Source organism: Geotrypetes seraphini, chromosome 3 (genome assembly GCF_902459505.1).
Source record: "Geotrypetes seraphini chromosome 3, aGeoSer1.1, whole genome shotgun sequence".
NCBI classification, from domain to species: Eukaryota; Metazoa; Chordata; class Amphibia; order Gymnophiona; family Dermophiidae; genus Geotrypetes; species Geotrypetes seraphini.
Genome location: NC_047086.1, coordinates 294,631,210 through 294,656,967, shown reverse-complemented (window position 1 = coordinate 294,656,967; position 25,758 = coordinate 294,631,210). Strand labels below are relative to the sequence as shown.

Below are 25,758 nucleotides of genomic sequence, written 5' to 3'. Positions count from 1 at the left end.
TACTCTCAAGTCCCTTTCCTGGGGGGTCTCTTCAAGTACCTCCCCTGACATCTTGTATTCGTGTGTGAGATTTTTGTTACCAACATGCATCAGAGTTCTTTTACACAACAAAGAACTCTGACCCTGCTGAAGATTCAGAAGTATGGATAAAGCCCTATGCTGTTTTCCTTGATATAATCTGACATGGCCTTGGTTTCAGGACCAGCCACTGAATATGACCACTATTTGGCATTATTCCAGGCTGTAGTTCAACAGCATGTTTAAGTCGAGTTTCAGCTTATTTCTTGATGAAAATATTAGTAACCAAGTGGTATTCTACCAGGAGGCACCACAGTTGCAGAAGCTAAGGTAACAGTAACTAGGTGTCCAGAACCCAGAACATTGGAAGAAAAACAGGAAGGTGACCAGGAAACAATCTGTTCCTGTCACTAATCAAAGTAAAACTAAACTAAACTTTAGATAATCAAAATAAAGAATTTTTAAAAAATAAAGAATTAAACTAAGCCTTAGGCTTATATACCACATCTTCTCTATAAAAATAGAGCTTGGCACGGTTTACAAAATGTAAAAGAAATAAACAAAATAAAAGTTAAGGATAATGTAGAAAGAAATTAGGTTTACAATTTAGAAAAAAGCCAAGTTTTCAGATGTTTTCGGAATAGTTGGAGAGAGCCCGATCATGCAACTGTTCCAGAGCTCAGTAATTTTAAAATGAAGAGATTTCCCTAGTTTGCCAGTATAGGTAATGCCTTTCAACGTAGGAAAAGTTAGTTTAAGATATATTCCTTCAGCCAAGGTAACCAAAATATATAGTGCACAATAGTACACCAGTGACCTATAAGGAAAGACCTTTGAGTGCTACAGATTCATCATTAAGTTTAAATCCATGGTGACTTGTTGCACATCTCTCTTGCCTAGTGCCCTGTCAATGGCCATGACAGGAATGGCAAGGGCTTCAGCTTTAGCAGTATCCTATTTGACTAGACACAATCACAGAAAAAGGCCAAATGGCCCATCTAGTCTGCCCATCCGCAGTAACCATTATCTCTTTCTAATCTAATCTAATCTAATCCTTAGGTTTGTATACCGCATCATCTCCACGTTCGTAGAGCTCGACGCGGTTTACAGTAAGAGAAATAGGAAGGAACTGCAACAGAGGATTAGAGGTAGAAGTGTGAAGAAAATTTAGAGGACTTGGGATGCCAAAATATAAGAGTTTCCTTGATTCCTAAATTGGAGGGAGTCTTACATTTTTTGAGAAAAGCCAGGTTTTCAGATGTTTGCGGAAAACTTGGAGAGAGCTCAAGTTCCGAAGAGGGGAGGTAAGGTTGTTCCAGAGCTCAGTGATTTTGAAGTGGAGGGAGGTCCCTAGCTTTCCTGTGTGGGAAATTCCTTTTAGTGAGGGGAAGGATAGTTTTAATTTGTGGGAGGATCTGGTGGTATTAGGGTTTGAGGAATTCCGAGAAAGAGGGATAAAGGGAGGGAGGATACCATATAGGATTTTGAAAGTTAAACAGGCGCATTTATAGTGGACCCTGGCGATTATCGGAAGCCAGTGGAGCTTGGCCAGGAGCGGGGAGACATGGTCAAATTTACTTTTAGCGAAGATGAGCTTGGCCGCGGCATTCTGAATCTGTTGGAGTCTGTGGAGGTTTATCTTAGTTAGGCTTAAGTAGATAGAGATCTCACGTGCCTATCCCAGGCAGCTGATTGTTTCTGGCAGACCTTGATTCAGTGAGATCTAATGTCTCCATACAGTCAGTGGACCTAAACAGCTTCTTATGAGGTGAGGCTAGACCTGCCTCAGGTGAGAAAGCAGGAAGAACAGGTTCTTCTGGACACGCCTACATGAACTGATTGACCAGATGAAGCGTTATAATTTACTCTTGCAGTTGTGACAAGTATTTGTTCAATTTACCCATATGCTTCTCTTCTGTAAAGATAGGATCTTAGCCAGTTTAGTAGGGTCCACAAATAAGGAAGATAGATAATAATAATAATACATTTATTTATATACTGCAATACCTCACGGTTCAGTGCAGTTTTCAATAAGAGGCAAGAACTATAAAAACACAGCGAATTTACACCACAAAACATAGGGCTCCTTTTACTAAGGTGCACTAGAGGTTTTAGCGCGTGCTACAATACCACATGTGCTAAACGCTAATGCCTCCATAGAGCCTGCGTTAGGATTTTTCATTTAGCACATGGTTAGCGCGCGCTAAAAACGCTAACGCACCTTAGTAAAAGGAGCCCATAGTACATTATATATAAAATATAAAATTAAGAAATTTATTAACTTATCTACATTATACATATTTAACAAACAGATAAGTTTTTAACGATCATCTAAAGGCCTGGTAAGAAGAAGAATTTAAGATCAAACCTCTAAAACCTTTGTTCCAAAGGCCTGCCTAAAAGTATACAGTTCTATTAAGAAATCTTTTGTATACACAATCTTTTATTGAGGGGGAAAAATAAGGTTGTGTTTCATGAAGAACGTCTGTTTTATACCAGTTCAAAATTATCTAAAAGGTAACTTGGTATAAGACCATATAATGTTTTATAATAAATACAGGCCAATTTAAAAATTATTCTTGCCTCTACCAGAAGCCAATGCAACTTTTGGCAGTACAGTGTTACGTATTCTGATTTTTTAAGATTGAAAATTAGACACACAGCCATATTTTGGATGATTCACATCCTCCTAATGATTTTTTGATAAGAACCTAGATACTGTAAATGATGTTACAATAGTCTAAAGTACTCAGAACCAAGGACTGCACGATCAATCTAAAAGACGAAAAGTCAAAATAAGATTTAATTGTGCGAAGCTTCCATAGTGTGAAAAAACTTTTCTTTATTAAAGCATCAAGTTGAGCATCGAACGATAAGTTTCAGTCAAAATATACTATTCTAAGATTTTTAATAACTAGACTGATAGGATAATTAATTCCATTCAAAGTTAAATAATTTTCTTTTATTAGCTGTACTTGCCAAAAAAATCTTAGTTTTATTAGAGTTTAATTTTAGTCTAAATTCTTTTGACCATTGCTTAAAAAACATAAATATGGATGATACAAAATGTTGAGTATTTTTTTTTTTTGAAAATGTATTTATTAAGGAACAATGCACAGAAACAATGCACAAAGGCCATACAAGAAGGAATAGGAAGATGTTAGCGAAGAAATAGTACCTAATATCAAAGTAACCCAGAAGAAAACCTGGAAACAGGATCACAAGAGCACTTAACAAGAAGGCACAATATAGAGACCAATCTGGGGACCAGCAGGGACTACTTCAGAATCAAGAAATCTTTCAGCAAGAAAAATCAAAGTCTGAAATGTATGAACGCAGTAACACTATGAATTGCACATCAATCTCTGGCAAAGAGGCCTAGAACATGGCTTCTGAGAAGAAGTAGCAATGGTAGAGCTGACTAAGGTAGATAGTGAGCCAGCTGGAGCTTAGTGATACCTGCTAGCAGAGATAAGAGTTTCATCCAGACAAGGCTCTTCTAGGAGTTGAGCCACCTGCAGGCTGGTGATGGAACCTCACAATGCCCCTCTTTTTCTGCAAGTGTAGGTTCTTCAAATTGGCACTTACTCATCCTTATACTTATTTTACAAAAAGCTCCAGTTCGGTAAAGCCTTTTTTAAAACACTAAGGGAATTTTGGATGCTGTAAAATAATTAAGATGGTGTTAGATAAACTCAAAGTGAAACCACTCAAAAATCTCACAATCAGAATTTTCCTGAAGATCAGTGTACAGGGCTAATCGCTGATTAAGCTGAAGCATGATCCTTGCACTTAAATTATGAAAACACTGATGAAGCCATCAATTGGTGAAATGGGCCTTTAGGCTCCACTAAGATAAGTGCATGGGTTTTGGCTTACATAATATCTACTTAACAGTTGATTGTGAAAGATATGAAAGGAAAAATAAAAAGTTTAATTCAATTATGTTTCATTAAAATGAAAAGTTAAGAAGAATATCCAGGAGATATTTTAGACAAATAAATGAGAATTTGACCCACAACTATTGAAGGATATAACACAAGAGAATCTGTCATGGGTCTCTGAGGTATTTTTCCTCTTTTAATAATAACTATTCTTTGCATGAACATTAGAATTTACTGATCTTCAGGAAGAGTTCAGAATGTGAGTTTTTGAGGAATTTTGAATGCCCCCAACCTTGCTGTCCATACACAAAATAGGCTTTATGTCACACTGTTGAAACAATGGGCAGCCAAAAAGAGAACAAGAGCTTGGAAACATTTGGAAATATTCTACTTTATACTAGATTTTGATAATCTAACCTGATAATTAGTAAAGTATCCTAGATAGGTATATTTCAACTCTTCTGTTACCTGCTCACATGATTAACAAGTCGTGTCTGCAGAAGTAGGTCTCTTCCTGATAGAAGATTATCACAGATAAGATGTTGGTTTGATCGTACAGCTACTCCATTGCACACACAGAGCGAACATAATACATCTAGAACCTGAAAAACAATGCTTTTAAAATAAGTATGTACCCTCTGTTTTAGGCCCTCTTTTACTAGGCTGCAGTAGAAGTTTCTACCATGGCCCAGAGCCCTAAATGCTCTGACACTGCTCCAATATTCATAAGAATTATATGAGCGTCAGAACAGCATTGATGCATTTAGCTCTCCATGATATGGTAAAAACCTCTACCGCAGCTTAGTAAAAGGGAAAGGTTAATTATTTAAATGTTCTCCCTGTTTCTTCTTCTCACCACCACCTCTCCTTTAATGCTCCTACCTCATTTCTCTACTAGATTCTCCCTGTTTCTCCAACTTTACTTTGTTGATTGTAACTTCTTTTCTTTACTTTTGATCTATGATGTATATTTTTTCTTATAAACTGCCTAGTAGTACTCTGTAATTTGGCTGTACATCAACCTCTCTCAAATAAATAAATAACAAATATATGCATACAATAAAAATCATAAATTAAACATTGACTAGTTTCCAGAGAAAACTATGGTTTGTGATTGGTGGAAAGACCATATGTCTTCTTTTGTAAGAAATCTACCCCCAGATTCTAAATAGGTTGTCCAAAGTTTGGCACAGAGCCCAGAAGTATATGTAAACTAATTAGTTAACTGGGTGCTATCAACCAATTATTGAGATACCATATTTTCACGTAGATAACGCGCACCCATGTAAAACGCGCACACGGGTATAGCGCGCGGAAAACACAAATTTATGTACAGAAATTTTTATATACCGCGCATACTGCCCGACTCTCCCGTCGCCGCCCGACTCTCCTTTCGCCCGCCCCGACTCTCCTCTGGCCACCCCGACTCTCCTTTCGCCCACCCCAACTCTCCTCTCCCCCTTGAAGTCCTGTCCCCACCCTGAAAGCCTGATGCCCCCCCCGACGTCCGATTCACTCCCCACCCCGAAGGACCGCTCGCACGCACCCGCACCCCCACCCTGAAGGACCGCTCGCACCCCCACAGCCTCCTGACCCCCCCCATCATGTAGAAGCTCCTACTGGTGTCCTGCTGCTTCCTATTGGCGGTCCCGCCCTTTCTCTGACGTCAAGCCCTCTTGCCCCGCCGACTCCCCAACTCGATCGGGGCAAGAGGGAGCTCAAGCCCTCTTGCCACAGCCAACCGCGGCACCCCCGACACGATCGGGGCAAGAGGGAGCTCAAGCCCTCTTGCCCCCCCCCCCCGACTCCCCAACACGATCGGGGCAAAAGGGAGCCCAAGCCCTCTTGCCCCGCCAACTCCCCAACTCCCCGACAATATCGGGCCAGGAGGGAGCCCAAGCCCTCCTGGCTCTGGCGACCCCCCCCCCCCCCGCTAGTTGTTCGGGCCAGGAGGGAGCCCAAGTCCTCCTGGCCCTGGCAACACCCCCCCGCTAGTTGTTCGGGCCAGGAGGGAGCCCAAACCCTCCTGGCCACGGCGACCCCCTACCCCCACCCCGCACTACATTACGGGCAGGAGGGATCCCAGGCCCTCCTGCCCTTGACGCAAACCCCCCTCCCCCCAACGACCGCCCAACCCCCAAGAACCTCCGACCACCACCCCAGCCGACCCGCGACCCCCCTGGCCGACCCCCACGACACCCCCACCCCCCTTCCCCGTACCTTTGTGTAGTTGGCCGGACAGACGGGAGCCAAACCCGCCTGTCTGGCAGGCAGCCAACGACGGAATGAGGCCGGATTGGCCCATCCGTCCCAAAGCTCTGCCTACTGGTGGGGCCTAAAGCGCCTGGGCCAATCAGAATAGGCCCGGGAGCCTTAGGTCCCTCCTGGGGGCGGGGCCTGAGGCACACGGGCCCAGGAAAGCCTGCAGTGGCGTGTAGACAGGGCTTTCAGAGAATTTAGTGAATCCCCAGCTCTGCATTTTGATTTGTTGAGCAGGCAGCCTGCTCAACCAGTCAAACTATTCAAGCAAAAAGTAAATAAACAAACAAAAAGTAGGCCCTGACAGTACTGCTATGAATTTGATTGGTTAAGCAGCTTTTGCCTGCTGCCTGCTCAACTAATCAAATTCAAAGCAGGGCCTTCAGTGAATTCACACAACCTTCTGAAGGCCCTGACCACATGCCACTGAAAGCTTGAGTGCCTGGACATGGCCTGAAACTGAATATCTGGGTATACATTAGTCAGTCCTTTAAAAAACTGCTGATCATTGCCAGCTGAACATTGGCCAGTGAATTAACAGGCGATGCCACTCTATTCAAATGCAAATCTCATAAGACATATGAATTGGATTTTAGTTGAATGTAAAAAGCAAGACATATTGGAGCCAGTACAGTAGTTGTAATAAAAGGGAAAATCTATTAAATTTAGAATTAGATAAAATAGCTTAGCTGTAATATTTTAAAGTAATTGGAGCTTCACCAAGGATCTTTTTGGTAGCCTTAAATATAAAATGTTATAATAATGAAGATTTAACGAGTACTTGCACAACCTTTGAAGATAATTAATGGATAAATAATTTCTAATTTAATTAACCAAAGTTTGCCAAAAACATTTTTAATTACTTGAATAATCTGATGATTCATATCCAAGTTGGAATCGATTATTCTTAAATGTAGTCAAAGGAATAGTCACACCTTGAATTACGACCAATTTCAGGAACTGTGGTTCTCTTATCAACCCACAGCTATCGTGCTCTCTCTATCTTCAGTTTTAGAACAAGACTGGCCATTCAAAGCATCTCATTTCAGAACAATATGTCTCATGTGACACCTCCAAAGAATGCTTCTGCTACAGAGAAGGAGGTAGAGGATCCTTCGGGGAGTTTCTGAGTATGTGTGTGGCTAGGAGAACTATGTGGGAGGAGCTGGAGGACCCTCACCTAGATGGGAGGAGGAGGAGTATGAAGAAAAGTGAGGGGTAAGAGCAGGGCTTTTGATCATCTTGATCTCTCACCAGTACCCTAATATTGAGGGAGACTCCTAAAAGTGCTGGCAGTTGATGGAGGGAGAGTCCGTGTGGGTTTGCCTGAAGAGCTGCTTTTCCCTTGTCAAATATCTAAGTTCTGAAAACTAATGCTAATAGATAAGTCTTGGTACTTTGAAATATGGACTGCATTTGGTCAAAATATTAAAGGTCCAAAAATAGTTCTGTAATTGGAAAATTACTATAGATTCCACAATTTTAGAGCTACTTTTACAAAGCCACTGTAGAGGTTTCTATCGCAGGCCAGAAGGTAACTGCTCCGCCGCTCATAAAAATTCAAAGCATTTACCTCGCCAGCCCACGGTAATAACCTCCACTACAGCTTTAGAAAAGCCAACATTAGTTAAAGTGATGCTTGAAATAAGACAATACTAGCTTTCAATGTTGACAAATGTGTTCTCCAAAGGTATACCTTGTGATTTCTTCCATGCTTGTCCAAAAGGTATATAATAGATTTAATATGTCCTTCTTTAATAATATTAAGAGCTTCTGGACTCTCAACTAACACACAGTGTAGAACCTCTAGGATACCTAAAAGAAAACAGCGGAACAATGGAGAAAGATACAGGATTTATTGTTTCTATTCATCTCAGAACTAGGAGAGGTATTCAGAATTGTAGCCAGGTAAGACATAAGTGTGTCACTTTGCTAATTAACTCAAAAGCTAAACACTATAAAGTGAGTTAATTCGTAGGTTAACATATATATCATGTACTACAGGCAGTCTGCGAGTTACAGACTCCTGACTTAAGTATGACTTGTACTTAAGAACATGGTTGTAGCTTTATTTGATTTCAATGAGCAGTATTTCCAGTGAAGCATAGACTCCTACATTTCTCCTGTAGGAGGTTCAGGAATGATGCATGACCACATTTAGAGCAGTGTGTGGTTGTACATGCTGTATCTTAGAGGGAACACTGGTAGGGACAGTTGGCCCTTTTGTCAGCTGGGAGCAGATGTAAGCAGCAAGAGGTAAGCAGCAAGAATCTTAAAATCTACAAGTTCTGAGTTACATACAAATCTGACTTAAGAACAACTTTAAAAACAAATACACACAAATACGGGCTAAATAAACTCAAGAATTTTCCACTTGAGTGATTATGAAGAAGTATACTTAAACAAAATGAAATAATCACTCATAAGTAAATTTCAACCGAAGCAGTTTCAATATTGCTTATATGTCTTGGTAGCTTTTTGTGCTCAGAATCATGAAGACAATAACTGGGGCATGAGCCCCGACACTACTGTCTCACCACCCAATCATCGCATCTTAAAGCACCATTTATAGATGACATAAATATTTAAATTGAATGACTTGAGGTGCCAGAAAAGGCAAAGCTACTTTTTCATCTGTATACGTTAAACCTAAAGAGTAACTTATCTTATAGTTTGCGGGTGTCAGGTTCCGACGTGACACGTTTCGTATCTGCTTCAGGGAACCCACAGAATAGCGAGAAGTTACCATCAGAGGAGGAAGCCGAAGAATGCTAGTTTAATCAGTAAAGTATAAAGTGTTCCTTTAGTGAGTCTACACTGCCCATATGTAAAACCTTCTCGCTATCCTGTGGGTTCCCTGAAGCAGATACGAAATGTGTCACGTCGGAACCTGACACCCGCAAACTATAAGATAAGTCACTCTTTAGGTTTAACGTATACAGATGAAGAAGTGCCTTTTCTGGCACCTCAAGTCATTCAATTTAAATATTTATGTCATCTATAAATGGTGCTTTAAGATGCGATGATTGGGTGGTGAGACAGTAGTGTCGGGGCTCATGCCCCAGTTATTGTCTTCATGATTCTGAGCACAAAAAGCTACCAAGACATATAAGCAATATTGAACATAAGAACATAAGAAATGCCTCTACTGGGTCAGACCTGAGGTCCATCGTGCCCAGCAGTCCGCTCACGTGGAAACTGCTTTGGTTGAAATTTACTTATGAGTGATTATTTCATTTTGTTTATGTACATTTTTGCAGGCATGTTATAAAACTGAGTGTGTGCTAACAGATTTAACACCCCTATTATTTAAATAAAACAAATCAGAAGTTTAAAGCAAAAACATAATACAATGCTATTCAGCAATAACAATTCAACACTAAAATTGATTTGCACTACAAAATGATTCAGTCTATTAATATGAATGGCTAGAAATAGTGAATCATTATTTCGATACTTGCCCTCAGATAATACAAAATACATATATTGATCAATATTCAAAAGGATTTAGCAGAGTAGGAGAGGCTCCTGCCTGGTTAGACCCCACTGAATAGGCCAGCTACTGATATACAGTGGCACTGAACTGGGCAGTGCCGCTGAATATCAACACTAACCATTCATTTCAAAAGTGGGCACTAGAAGGGTGGCCTGAGGGCAGAGTTGGAGAGGAGCCAGGAATTATGCAGATGCCAGCTATATTCAGTGCTGGGGCCTACATAGCTAAGCAACTAGATACTCAGCAGCTATTTTGAAATTGAGGCCCCAGGCAGAGCAGCAATAATGGACAGGAAAGAGTAGGGTTCTTTCCTGCCCCCCCCCCCAAAGAGGCCATTAGACCATCAGGGATCATTAATGTAGGCCTGGGGAGGGCCCACTGAGGTAGGATGGTCAGCCTTTATCTCTATTAGGGCACTGGTCTTTGACCTAAGGGCTGCCACGTGAGCGGACTGCTGGGCATGATGGACTACTGGTCTGACCCAGCAGTGGCAATTCTTATGTTCTTATTACCACAGAATTATCCTAATTTCAGTACCTGTTTCTGTAGCACTACTGTATATGTTCTACCATTACTGCAATATTACCATGTAATTTAAAAAATTTTTCCATATTACTGTGGTAATTATCATAGTTACTTCAGTACTCTACTGAACCGGCGATCTCGGGCCGCGTGGGAGCCCTGCTCCGCCCCCGAAACCCCTCCGACTCTGCTCTCCTTTAAAAGCAGCTCCTCTGCCATCGGGAGCTGCCTCTACTGAACCGGCGATCTCGGGCCGCGTGGGAGCCCTGCTCCGCCCCGAAACCCCGGCATCTCCGCTCTCCCTGTTGTCAAGGCTTCTTTTTTTACCCCCTGCGTCATCTCTAAACAGAGAAAGGAGGAAGCCTCCCTCCATCCTGTCCATACTCCCTCTGCCTGACTAGGCATATTGCCTAGCTTTCCCCCCGATAAAGCTCTCCCCCCTACACCACCCCCTGCCTGACACCTCCTTCCACTAACCTTCCCGACCCCTCAATTGATTTCAACTTCTGTCCTGGCCTCAGAATCCCCACCCTACTTCGCCCCAGAATCCATTCCTCCAAAAAAAATCCTCGAAGAGTCAACTACACACCCTTAAAGCCCGTTCTCCCCGCCAACCTCCCTAACCTTGCCTCTGACTCGCTTACTCCAGTCCCAACACTCTATTGCAATGCCAGATCCGCTTGCAATAAGACTCAAATCCTGAAGGACCTTCTTGTGGACTCTGATCCGGGATTCCTATGTATCACAGAATCCTGGATCATGAAAGATGACACATTTACAGAAAATGAACTCTGCTCCCACGGCTTCCAAGGTCTGTTCTCTCCCAGATCTAACAGAATAGGAGGCGGCCTGGTACTATTTTACAAATCCTTCTTCGATGTCCAGCTCATCAAAAAGAGCTGCCACACCTCCCTAGAATACATGTTGGCCTCGGTCAACGACGAACTCCAACCTCACCCACTGGGAATCCTACTTCTTTATCGCCCACCTGCCCCCTGGAACAAATCCGCTGATCTCGTTCTCGAAACCATATCAAACGCCTTCCTCAAATTTCAAAGGCTTTTGATCATCGGGGACATCAATCTCAACCTTGATGACAATACCAACAAGGATACGATAGAACTGAAGAGCTTCCTCGCCTCTCTCGGTTTCTCACCCCCCTCACCATCCCCATCCCATGAAAAGGGTCACACTCTTGACCTCATTACTTTCCTTGATCTTACAGCTTACAAAACCTCAGTCGGTGACACCCGCTGGGAACAGGTCCCCTGGTCTGACCACTTCCTTGGGACCTTCTCCATCCCTATTTTCATGTCACATCTCGGGGCTCCTCCCCTCTCCCCTAACCTCATCACCTTTCGCAAAAAAATTCCAAGCGACCTGTTCTGGACAAAATTTCTCAATCAACTCTCCTCCGCTCCTAAACCTGTAGACCCCGAATCCAACTGGCATAACTGGACCGCCCTCTCCAAATCCACCTACCACTCCCTCGCCCCCCTTTCCACCAAATCCATCTCTTACCCTCGCAAAGCCCCCTGGTACCTCCCTTATCATAGAGAACTAAAGCAGAAATGTCGAGCCCTGGAGCGCAAATGGAAAAAATCCAACTCCCCTTCAGACAAACAATCCTGGAGAGCCAGCATCAAGCACTATAATTCTACATTTAAAAAAGCAAGAAAGAACTTCTATGGCGAGCAAATCTCCAGATCCAATAATCAGAGTAGCACACTTTTCAAAATCTGGCGCTCTCTAACCTCCAAAAAAGACTCCACTTCTTTCCCCTCCTCTCCCTCAGAGATAAGGTCACTACCCTACGCTGCTCCTTCCCTCCTGCAGTCTCCTACAACTCCCTGGTGCTCACTGACCCCAACCCTACTCTATCTGCCTCCAGCGCTATCCCAGCCGACAGACTCTGGGCTGCCTTCGACCAAGTATCCGATTCCACCATCCTCAAACTCTGTCTCAAAATGAAATCCTGCAACTGTTCTTTAGACCCTTTCCCCTCCTACCTCTACGAGGAAATACCCACACAAGCCATCTCTTCCATTACTAAACTCCTAAACTCCGCTCTACATTCAGGCCTTTTCTCCCCAGAAATGGGCCACATCGCCCTAACCCCTCTATTGAAAAAACCCGACCTTGACCTTTCCTCTCCATCTAGCTATCGCCCAATAGCGAATATCCCTCTCCTAACCAAGATGCTCGAATCCATCATATCGACTCAACTCTCATCCTACCTAGAGAAATTCTCCATCCTCTTACCCTACCAACACGGCTTTCGTCCCAATTACAGCACCGAATCCCTACTGACCTCCCTAATCTCCAAGGTCCAACAACTTCACTCCCGCAACAAGTTCGCTGTCCTCTTGCAATTTGACCTCTCTGCCGCTTTCGACGTCGTTCATCACGACATTTTACTTTACCAACTCTCCAAAATTGGCATCACCTCCACTGTCCTTGAATGGTTCTCAAAATTCCTTCGTTCCCGCTCCTACATTGTCAACATGAATGGTACCTCTTCCTCCCCTTGGACACCAATCTGTGGAGTCCCGCAAGGTTCACCTCTTTCTCCTATCCTCTTCAACATTTATATGTCCTCCCTAAAACTCCTCCACCTATCCCCCCTTGAAACAATTTACACCTATGCTGATGACATCCTTGTCCTTCTCGAGACCGACTCGAACCTCACCGATCTCCCATCGAATATATCCTCCTGTATCTCAAGCCTCCAATCTTGGGCCCACTCCGTCCAAATGAAATTGAACGAATCCAAGACAAAACTACTTTGGCTCGGCCCAAAATTAGCTCAATTACCCCCCTCAATCCCACTGCCTTCCGGCTCCTCTCTGCAGCTTGAATTCTCCAGTAAGGTCCTGGGCGTCATCATTGATTCTACACTGTCCTTCAACGACCACCTCAACTCCCTGGTAAAAAAATGCTATTTCAGCCTTCACATGCTGAGGTCAGTAAGATCCTGTTTCCATCAAAATCATTTTGCAGTGCTCGTCCAATCCATCATCCTCTCCAGGCTGGACTATTGCAATTCCATCTTCTTATGCCTAATGAAGAAAAACCTCCACAGACTCCAGCGGATCCAAAATGCCGCGGCCAAGCTTATCTTTTCTAAAAGTAAATTCGATCACGTCACACCACTCCTTTCCAAGCTTCACTGGCTTCCAATAACTTCCAGAGTCCATTTCAAATGCATCAACCTAACCTTCAAGATCCTCCACGGCATCCTTCCTCCATTAATTCCTCTTTCCTGGAACTCCTCGAATCTTAGTACCCCCAAACCGTCCCAAAAATCGAAACTATCCTTCCCCTCACTAAAAGGCATTTCCCACCCAGGAAAACTGGGGACTTCCCTCCTCTTCAGATTCACCGAGCTCTGGAATAACCTCACCTCTCCCCTTCGGAACCTGAGTGCTCTCCAATCCTTCCGCAAACACCTGAAAACCTGGCTTTTCTCTAAAATCTAACTTCTCCCCTCTCTGACATCCTTGCTCTCTAACATTCTTCTCCCCTCCGATCTACATCTAACCCTTTCCCTGGAGTTCCTTTCTTATTACAACCCCTGTAAACCGTGCCGAGCTCCACGACCATGGAGATGGTGCGGTATAGAAACCTAAGGTTTAGTTTAGTTTAGTTCAGTATCACCATGGTAGTTATTACTGTGGTACTTTCTACTAGACAGAACAGCACACAAGGATGTCCAAATTTTGGTTGCTTAGCCAACAGGCCAGCCTTAACATCCCTGGTCTTGTGGATAGTCCAGACAGAAGCAATCCCTACTTGCTTTTTTCTGGCAGCTCTAGCTGAAAAATGGTGGACAAGACCTCTAGAGCAGGGCTGCCCAAGTCCAGTCCTCGAGATCTACTGGCAGGCCAGGTTTTCAGGATATCCACAATGAACATGCATGAGAGAGATTTGCATACCAAGAAAGTAGTGCAGGCAAATCTCTCTCATGCATACTAATTGTGGACATCCTGAAAATCTGACCTGCCAGTAGATCTCGAGGACCGGACTTGGGCAGCCCTGCTCTAGAGATAGTCCTACACACATAGTAACATAGGGTCTGATATGCAAAACTATTTTAACATTGCTTATATTACTTCCTACAGCCTAAGTGGGGATATTCAGTGCCACTTAACTGGAGAGTGCTGTTGAATATTTTCACAGACCGTCCAACCAAAAAATGGGAAAGTCAGGGGTGGTGCCGGGAGTGGCACTGGGGCGGAGCCTGGAGCTATGCAGAAGCAAGCAATAAACTATAAACTCTCCATTAGTCTTTGTACCTAAGACCCCTCCTATTAGCATCCTGGGATGCACTGGCCAATCAGGGCCTTAGGTCCCCTCCCCAGTGACTTATTAGCATAGGAACTCCCTTTCTGCACCTCCAAACACTGATCTTTTGGTGAACATTTTAGCACACAACTGTATTTCCAAGCAAAACAAAAAGGCAGTAAATTATTCTAAAGCATGTCATTCTAAAAACATTACATCTCTATTAATTCACATTAATTTCATTTATAGATAAATGCTTAACTGCTTAATTGCTTTATATTCTGATCTGCTAGGATACAAAGGGATCCTTTTACTAAGGTGCACTAGCGCTTTTAGCGCACGCAGGAAATTACCACACGCTACGCTTCTAGAACTAACGCCACCTCAATGCTGGCGTTAAGGTCTAGCGTGTGCTATTCCGCGCATTAAAGCCCTAGCGCACCTTAGTAAAAGGAGCCCAAAGTTTCATCTCATGTAAAGTTAATTAATGACAACAATACCAAGTTTGGAGAGCATGTCAGACTTTTTTTTTTTTAATATTATTTTCCAAATGTCTTTTCATGAGCATCATATACAGTACTGTATGGTAGCTACTTAAAAATGACTCTACTTTTAAACTCTTATTACCTGATAGTATAATTCTCTATCAGCTTATTGCATCCCTTAGTTCTATTAGTATTATATGGGATCCTCAGCGCCACCACTCAGAGCTCAAATAGATTTCATAGCTCTAAGCTTTATGTGTCAGCTCCTCATTGGTTCCCTGTTATTTATTTCATACTCTTAGTATATGCTTTTGTAATGTTTTATATTATTTTATTTTATAAATACGTTTTCATTAATAATAAGTTATTTAAGTACTTAACTTTGACTTGTGGTCTCTGGCTAGGGGAAACATAACACCGACATGTTTCGCTCCTTGAGCTTTATCAAGGCTTGCCCCTAGAAATAAAACAAAAGCTATCAGCTATTATTTGGTCGACTACAGACAAATAGTAACAGAACTTGAGGTAATACATTTCTTTTAAACTGTCCTGCCTATTTGCTTACCTATAGTTTTCACCGCCAAAACCTGCGACCACTCTATCCTGCAGATATGGCGGCGGCGTTTCTACTAAGGTTTTAAAGACACCGGGACCCGCCTAAAACGTGACTGCGTCATTACGTTATTAACGCGTCATCCAGGGTTCCCGATGCTATACTATTAAGAATTATATACTTAAGAAGAAAAGCCTAAATTCTAGCTACCTCCTCACTTTGGAGTTTAGTACTTCATATGGATATTACAACAATGAAGCCCACTCTAATTCGGCATTTAAGCCATGCGGGATCACTGTGTTAAGGGTGTGGATCCACCGTTGTTCTTTATAGTTCAATAGCTCCTCGATATTGCCTCCCTCCCGTCCCCATTCTAACTTTTCAATTACACGCCATTGAATTTGTTCCATGGTGTGTTGATATTGTAAAAAATGTTCTACCATTGGAGCTTGTATATTTTTTGTTTTAATACGTGATTTATGTTCATTTAGTCTTATATGTATGGGTCTGGAAGTACGGCCCACATATATAAGCCTACATGGACATATTATAATGTATACGACGTGAGTTGACTGGCAAGTTGTGTTAATGCTTGCTGTGATCACTTTCCCCGTTTGAGGGTCTTTCCATGTAGTGCCTATAATAGTCGTGGAACACCATTGGCAATGTCCACAACTTGTGTGTTGTCCTGTCAGATTTGTTTTATAATTCCCTAGTTTCTGTTGGATTAGAATCTGCCCAATGGTTTTTCCTCTCTTGAAGGCAAACATGGGAATTTCTTTAAAAATTTCATACGTTTGCAAAACATGCCAATATTTTCTAATGTTTGCAATAAGCTCTTTTGCCGCTTCTGAATATGGGAGCACACAGATTAATCTTTCAGTATTTTCTTCTTCAGGCTCTCTTTCAGATATCAAAAGATCTCTATTTGCGTATTTAGCTCTTGTAAACGCTTGCTTGATAGCTTTTGTAGGATAACCTCTAGTTTTAAACCGGAGTTGAAACTCCGGTTTAAAACTAGAGGTTATCCTACAAAAGCTATCAAGCAAGCGTTTACAAGAGCTAAATACGCAAATAGAGATCTTTTGATACAAAAATACCCATACAAAAATTTCATACGTTTGCAAAACATGCCAATATTTTCTAATGTTTGCAATAAGCTCTTTTGCCGCTTCTGAATATGGGAGCACACAGATTAATCTTTCAGTATTTTCTTCTTCAGGCTCTCTTTCAGATATCAAAAGATCTCTATTTGCGTATTTAGCTCTTGTAAACGCTTGCTTGATAGCTTTTGTAGGATAACCTCTAGTTTTAAACCGGAGTTTCAACTCCGGTTTAAAACTAGAGGTTATCCTACAAAAGCTATCAAGCAAGCGTTTACAAGAGCTAAATACGCAAATAGAGATCTTTTGATATCTGAAAGAGAGCCTGAAGAAGAAAATACTGAAAGATTAATCTGTGTGCTCCCATATTCAGAAGCGGCAAAAGAGCTTATTGCAAACATTAGAAAATATTGGCATGTTTTGCAAACGTATGAAATTTTTAAAGAAATTCCCATGTTTGCCTTCAAGAGAGGAAAAACCATTGGGCAGATTCTAATCCAACAGAAACTAGGGAATTATAAAACAAATCTGACAGGACAACACACAAGTTGTGGACATTGCCAATGGTGTTCCACGACTATTATAGGCACTACATGGAAAGACCCTCAAACGGGGAAAGTGATCACAGCAAGCATTAACACAACTTGCCAGTCAACTCACGTCGTATACATTATAATATGTCCATGTAGGCTTATATATGTGGGCCGTACTTCCAGACCCATACATATAAGACTAAATGAACATAAATCACGTATTAAAACAAAAAATATACAAGCTCCAATGGTAGAACATTTTTTACAATATCAACACACCATGGAACAAATTCAATGGCGTGTAATTGAAAAGTTAGAATGGGGACGGGAGGGAGGCAATATCGAGGAGCTATTGAACTATAAAGAACAACGGTGGATCCACACCCTTAACACAGTGATCCCGCATGGCTTAAATGCCGAATTAGAGTGGGCTTCATTGTTGTAATATCCATATGAAGTACTAAACTCCAAAGTGAGGAGGTAGCTAGAATTTAGGCTTTTCTTCTTAAGTATATAATTCTTAATAGTATAGCATCGGGAACCCTGGATGACGCGTTAATAACGTAATGACGCAGTCACGTTTTAGGCGGGTCCCGGTGTCTTTAAAACCTTAGTAGAAACGCCGCCGCCATATCTGCAGGATAGAGTGGTCGCAGGTTTTGGCGGTGAAAACTATAGGTAAGCAAATAGGCAGGACAGTTTAAAAGAAATGTATTACCTCAAGTTCTGTTACTATTTGTCTGTAGTCGACCAAATAATAGCTGATAGCTTTTGTTTTATTTCTAGGGGCAAGCCTTGATAAAGCTCAAGGAGCGAAACATGTCGGTGTTATGTTTCCCCTAGCCAGAGACCACAAGTCAAAGTTAAGTACTTAAATAACTTATTATTAATGAAAACGTATTTATAAAATAAAATAATATAAAACATTACAAAAGCATATACTAAGAGTATGAAATAAATAACAGGGAACCAATGAGGAGCTGACACATAAAGCTTAGAGCTATGAAATCTATTTGAGCTCTGAGTGGTGGCGCTGAGGATCCCATATAATACTAATAGAACTAAGGGATGCAATAAGCTGATAGAGAATTATACTATCAGGTAATAAGTGTTTATGTATCACAGCTCCCTATAAGTGATTAAGTTGTGCAATTGAAGATCTACTTTTAAACTGGCACACATTTATGTGCTCACCATTAGTTTTATAAGGTTCACATTTTATTTGATTAGTTTTATTTATTAAGGCCGTTAGAAAATGATTACATTTGAAATATTTTACTTATATTTTATTTATATTTTAGTACCAGCACCGGGGAGCACTGCATGCGTATGACATTTCTCTTTCTGGCAACACTAAGGGCTCCTTTTATCAAGGAGCGTTAGCGGGGTTAGCGCATCGGACATTTCATCACGCACTAACCCCCGCAGCAAGCCAAAAAACGAACTCCTCATCAATGGAGACGTTAGCGACTAGCGCGGCAGGCGGTTTAACGTGCGGTATTCCGCGCGTTAAACCCCTACCGCAGCTTGATAAAATTGTTTAGCATGAACAACTCTTTTTCGCTTTTCATTACCACTTGAATTTTACTATAAAACTAGCATCGTCGTGCATTGAATATTTGTTATTGGATATTGGTTTGTTTATTACATTCTTCATTAGATTTATTTATTTATTTTATTTATTCAGTTTTATATAACGTTCTCCCAGGAGAGCTCAGAATGGTTTACATGGGTTTATTCAGGTACTCGAGCATTTTTCCCTATCGGTCCCAGCAGGCTCACAATCTATCTAATATACCTGGGGCAATGGGGGATTAAGTGACTTGCCCAGGGTCACAAGGAGCAGCGTGGGTTTGAACCCACAACCCCAGGGTGCTGAGGCTATAGCTTTAACCACTGCGCCACACTCTCCCTTCATATATATTTTTTAGACATGTTTTTCATCTATACTGAGTAGTATTTACTAACTTGTTTAGTGGCAAAAATTATTCTATCTTTTTAGCCTTTTTTAATGCTTATTTACACATCTCTCTTGTGATTAAGATACTCATGTTTTTGCTCCGACAGTTGTTTTGCTTTGCTGTATGTTTAATTATTCTATTATAGTTTTTATCAAGATATTCATAACTCTTTATTTGACTAATGCTATTTAAGCTGTTTGGTATTAACATGTATTTTGCCTTTTTATATACCACTCTTTATGTTTTTATTGATGTTCACCTTCAAGATATTACTCTCCCCTGAGGAAGACATTATAATGTGCCAAAACTAGGATCCTTGTTGGGACTGTATTTTATGTAATAGATCATTTGTGATTGGATTTGGGCATCACACTTGCCTTTTTGGTTGTTGTTCCACTTTTAAACTGTAATTTGTTTATTTGCTAAGAAGAAAGCTATATAAAACCCCACCGATATGCAGCGGTGCTTAGTCAACTGGGAACATCTCTCGGCCAACTAAGTACCGCTTAGTCAGCTATCTGCTGATATTCAGCAGGAGTTATCCAGTTAGCCCAGTGACTGACAATGTCCTTCGATTCCTGTTGTGTTTTACCTTTAATTGTTGATTCTTTCCTATCTAAGATTGTATTTCTATCCCACCTGTCCTATTGTATTCTTGTCTTATCTTAATTAGTTTGTTTTGTGACTTATCCCCTTGTTAATTATATGGTCTATTTTATGTATATTTTAGACAATTTATTTTACCAATTAGTACATCGCTTAGAATTTGGAATAGGCGATTAATCAAATAATAAATAAACTTGAAACTTGATATTCAACGGCTAGCTGGATAAAGCACATGGCCAGATAGACCGGTCTGAAAAGCAGAGATACTTACCTGTAGCAGGTGTTCTCCAAGGACAATAACATATATTCTCACACATGGTTGACATTATCCATGGAATCTGGTACAGACTCTGCTATGTGCACTGTACTTTAAATCTCTAGGTTGTGCCCATAACATGCACACGCTAGTGTCTTCCCACCTGATGTCAGCTCACGGGACCATCAGTTCAGTAACAAAGCTAAGAAGCCAACTAGGGGAGGTCGGCAGGTTGTGGAAATATATGACTGCTGTCCTCGAACACCTGCTACAGGTAAGTATCATTGTTTTCTCCGAGAACAAGAAAAAAATACAATCCTTCTCTGACACTTGGGCTTCTTCAGAAAATAGTAGCATTATATTATGGCAAAAATGTCTACTCAAAGGAGCTTAGCACCTGGTTTTCAGTTTTCATCAGCAAGTCTCATGTTGCTATACCGTAATATAAAGCAGGCAGACAGTGTCAAACCTGGGGCGGCAAGATAAAATCAAATTCAGGGCTCAGCTGGGCAGCATTACCTTTGCAGGCTGCGGTGGCTCTCCCAAAAGGATTTAGGAAATATCACATTTAAAATAATATTGCAGCCAGAATTCAAACCTATTTCAAAACAATGTCAATGAAAGTTTTTCCAAAGGGAAACATACCAGAGGAGGCTTCCAGTCTCTCCAATTTGCTGATCAGCCAGTCTAGAGAGCCCGAAAATTGAGCACAGTTTTTGCGGTTTCCTCTAATAAGAGCAGCTACAAACAAACAAAATAGAAATACTAAATAAATAAAAGCATCTGTGACTGTTTGTGTATATAGGTCCACAGTAATGCGGTCAAGCAATGAAGCTAGCCCATAACTGCAAAAACTTGTTTTACTGACATTTAATGGAACGATCACCACAAAACAAATAATTTTGAAAATGAAAATTTGACATCCAGAAAAAATAGGACACTTTAAACAATTGAAAAGTATGTAAACATTTAGGGCTCCTTTTACTAAGGTGCGCTAGCGGTTTTTAGCACGCGCTGAAGATTAGCGCGCACTAACCCTGCACTACACAAAAAATACTAACGCAAGCTCTATGGAGGCGTTAGCATGTAGCACGCATGGCAACATAGCGCGCTAAGCGTGCGCTAAAACCACTTGCACACCTTCGTAAAAGGAGCCATTAGTATGACTTTTGAAAATACATTAGAATAATTAGTTAATTCATAATTTGTATTCAGAATTGTCTTCCTTCAATCTTGACACATTCACAAAGTCTTCAATGCCACTAAGCTGTTAGCTCAATGAATTCTGGGGTTTCATTAATTAAGAACTCAATTGTTTTGTGAGCTCGTAAATTCCCTGGAGCTCCATCCTGTTGGAAAATAAAGTACCCAGCAATGTCTCATATTTCAGGCAGAAGTTTCTGCTAGAGTAAGATATTTTGGGGCTATTTGGAAAAATGTTGGGGATCTCATTTTTCCGGGCACCATGTAAATTATGATGGAAAATTCAGCAGACTGCCGATTCCTGTTAAAGAAACTCCCTCAAAGGGCTACCTTAAGAACCTGGATCTCCAGTGCACACCAGAGAGGGCAGAGTTCAACCAGAGCAGATTAAAACTCAGCCTAGAGACAAGTCAGAGAAACTGGACAAGAAAGCAGCAGCCTTTCAGTCTATGCCACCACAACTATCTGTAAGATAATAGAAGACTATCAAAGTCGGAAGTTTTTTTCCTTGTCTTCTCCATGAGAATCCTGATGATGTATATCTAGATTGGAACAAGGCCTGGGTTTGTGTATGACTGTTTTAAGGCTGCTGTATACTATGTTTGGGACTTGGTAGGACTTTACACTGATTTTGCAAGAGATCTTCTGCCACAAGGTTTTAGTATATCTGATCTGAAGTACTTTTACACTTTGGCTGTTTCTGTGTAAGCCAGTGGACAGTCCTCAACCCTGCTATTTCATGGATATATATGCACATATACCTTGAGGCACGAGGACCTTCACCAGCCATAGACTGGTGTAAATGCTCACATTTTAAATTCTGGAGATACACGTGGAGGGGCATAATCGAAAGGGACGTCTACGTCCGTTTGCGTCCAACTCGCAAGTCGTCCAAAGTAAAAAAACAGCCTAAGACACATTTTCGAACAATACATCCAAAATTTTTTTTGTTTAGAAAATCGTCTAATTATACATTCTGCCGATCTGATCGTCTAAGCCGCTAAATCGTCCATATTTATACCACATTTCCATCCATCTTTTCGTCCAAGTCCAAAACGCCTAGAACAAGCCCTGTTGAACGTGGAAGGGGTCTGCAAAGTGATGGACTGCACACCCAGACATGCCGCCTAAATAGTGGGGTACCTTACAGGGCACTGCTGTGAACTTCACAAAAAGGGTGCCATGTCTTCTCCTCCCTACAGCTCTCTTATAGGTCATGGTGAGCCCCCCAAATCACCTCCAGAATCACCTACACCCACTTATCTACCACCCCAATAGCCCTTATGGCTGCAGGAGCCACTTATATGCCAGTGCAAAAGGGTTTGGGGGTGTATAGGGGAGTGTACATGTTTAAGTATCAATGCAGTGATTACAGGGGCTTATGGGCATGGGTCCTCCTCTCTATGGGTCCCTAATCCACTCCCAAGACGACTTAAGCTTCCTCTGTGCTGGACGACTAGGCTTTCCTATGCCAGACGGCCAAGTGATGATGGTCTGGAGTCTGAATTTTAAAAGTGTGATTAATATTTTTATGGGGGTGGGGGGGGTCAGTGATCACTGGGGTATTGTGTGGGGGTCTGTGTTATGTGTTTTCAGTGCTTATCTGGTGACTTTAGGTGTTTTTTTGTGACGTTTTTCTCTTTTGAATATGAGCCCCATAGTATTTTATAAGTTATGCACATAAGTTTAAGTCCCAGTCATACTCCACCCAGCCCCTGCTCATGTGTACGCTCACTTGTAAATATGGAAGACATGCATGTATTTACAGAATATTCAAAATTAATACTACTTCACATTCATGTAGTTATGATATTATACAGGGTGCCCACAAAAACACCCCTTGATTTTAAATGGTTACAAAATCAAAACTTATTGGAATATGTTTATAAAAAAGATGACAGCAGATACAAGTCCCAAAAAGCACAGTTAACAAGATCTTACACAATCGCTTGCACTTTCATCCTTATAAGCTGCAATTGGTGCAGAAGTTAAAACTTCCAGACAATGCAATGCGAGAAAATGACCAGGTGTTCCTCAAGTGGCCCCCAAGATCACCAGACATTACTGTTTGTGACTTTTTCTTTTGGGGGTATGTGAAAGACAAAATGTACATACCTCCACTACCCACACTATGGATGATCTGCAGGAACGCAGCACTGAAGCTATAAATGCGATCATGCCAGATATGCTTTGGAGAGACTGGTCCAAGCTCGATTATCACATCAATGTTTGACGAGTAACAGGTGGGGCGCACATCAAGTGTATGTAATCAACAGACACCACATAAAACTTTATGAGTTGATGAAGGGTCACAAAGAAATAAGCACCTTCTTGTCACTCTCCCCCTAATTCTAGAAAGATGAATGTCCAAATTTATGATTCACATGCAAATTTGTGCATGCAAGTTATAGAATAAGGGTAGTTGTACACACAACTCAATAATGAGCTTAATAATGAGCCAATAATTGGTGTTAATAAGAGATTATAATTGGCCATATTTGAAGCTAATTGTTACGTACATTATTGCCCTTAGTCGGTATTCTATAAGTTGCATGCTCAAATTCCAGAATGCAACTTCAAGGGGAGCACAGACTCTGGTGGGGCATGGGTGAGTCAGGAGCATGCAAGGCAGTTATGTGGGTGGGCTATAGAATACTACAGTAGTATTTACGAAGCTGTTAGGTACCAGCATTTATGCCAGCCATTGAAGCAGTGAAAGTACTCTCACCTAAAGTCAAGCACATCAATGTGGACTTGTGCGCACAACTGCCATTATAAAATACTAGTTCAGCAGGCATCATTTGGCTATCTATAGAGAATTACCACTTGTGTGTGCTTTTATACATGTAGGAGGAGAGTTTGGCACAGTGCTTAGAGCTACAGCCTCAGCACCCTGAGGTTGTGGGTTCAAAACCTTGTGCTGCTCTTTGTGATCCTTAATGCTCCACTGCTCCAGGTATAGACTGTAAGCCCACCAGGACAGATAGGGAAAATGCTTGAGTACCTGATTTGTAAGAAGTTCTGAGCTCCTTTGGGGCTAAAAAATTGAATTAATAAATGAATAAATAGCTCATGGAATGATTTCATAAAAGACCTTTTACATGTGTAAAATAGGGTCTACACGCAAAACCTTCTCTAGACAATTATTTTATACCTGTGTGTTACAATGGAGGTGCCCATTTTATATGGGATGTAAGCATGCGGTAGAAGAACAATTTTGCACAAAGAGTTTTTCTAGAGTACTAGGGTAAGTCGGCATCAACTCATCTACCTTTAGATGCACCCACTTATGCCAGATCTATGGCTGACATATGTGGGCACACCTAAATGTGACATATGTGAAAATTACAATATTCTACAAGTTACGTACATACATATTAGACCAGCCCATGCCCCTCCCCTCTGAATGTTCCTCTTGTATTTATGTGCCAAGCAATTTGAGCACTTAAATAATAGAATAAGAGAATGCATAGGGGAACTAGGCAGGGATGCCCCTTGTCCCCCTATTTATTTAATCTTGCACTGGAACCCCTGCTACTTCGCATTAGACAAAACTCCAATATATCGGGTATTTTATACAACTCCTTTGAAATAAAACTCTCTGCATATGCAGATGATGTCTTTTTGTACATCTCTAATCCTGAAAGTTCACTAAAAGAGCTCCTTCAAGTTATCACAGATTATTCCTCTTTCTCAGGATATAAACTAAATCAGGACAAAACGGAATCCCTCCCTCTCAATCATTATGCCAACTCCTCCATGATTAATCCCTATCAGCTCCAATGGACCCCTAAAAAATTAAAATATCTTGGTATTGAACTTACTACCTCTCTTTCTGATACTATTGATATTAATATCCAACATATCTATCAACTTGTTAAGACCTTAATTCACTCTTGGAACCCTTTACATTTGTCAAGGTGGGGTCGTCTCGAAACGATTAAGATGATGTTAATGCCCAAAATAAATTATACTTTGCTTATGATTCCCTCTCTTTTCCCCACCGCGTTTTACAAAAAGCTTGACTCGCTCTTATCCTCTTTCCTTTGGAAAAATAAACAACCACGTATAGCTTTACAAAAACTCATAAAGAAAATGGCGGTGTTCTTTTTCCTGATTTTCTTACCTATCATAAATCATTTAACATCCATCAAGGCCTTTATTGGTTTGCGGATAATGACACATACTCACCTATATGGTTTGAATTGGAAAAGCATCTTATTCAACCGCTTTCTCCTTCAGCTTTTCTGATGGCTTCTCCAATTTCTCTCACCAATCCCATTCTCAAACAGACATCACAATGTTTGCTAGAGTTTGATTCTCATCTGGATCATCCATATCTTCAATCATTATCTCCCTCTTTGTGGTCTAATTCTAATATCCTTATCAATAGGAAACCTTTCCTTTGGAAGGAATGGATAGATAAAGGTGTTCTATATCTACAAGATGTCTTAGGTACAGATTATAGGTTGCTCCCATTTAATATTCTTCAAGCTAAATTTGGCCTTCCATCTTCCTCTTATTTTAAATGGATGCAACTTAATCATTGTATAAACACCACACCGCTTTTCAGTTCCATAAAACCTCAAACACCT

The 25,758-nt window shown here is 41.2% G+C and overlaps 1 protein-coding gene across 1 annotated transcript in view; it reads right to left on the bottom strand.

Moving 5' to 3' along the window:
- RYR2 (ryanodine receptor 2) overlaps nucleotides 1–25,758 on the bottom strand; it is a 1,389,277-nt gene that overhangs the window by 759,882 nt on the left and 603,637 nt on the right. The window contains 3 exon segments of the mRNA XM_033937646.1: nucleotides 4,371–4,504; nucleotides 7,858–7,976; nucleotides 20,606–20,701. Coding sequence (XP_033793537.1) covers nucleotides 4,371–4,504; nucleotides 7,858–7,976; nucleotides 20,606–20,701 — 349 coding nt within the window.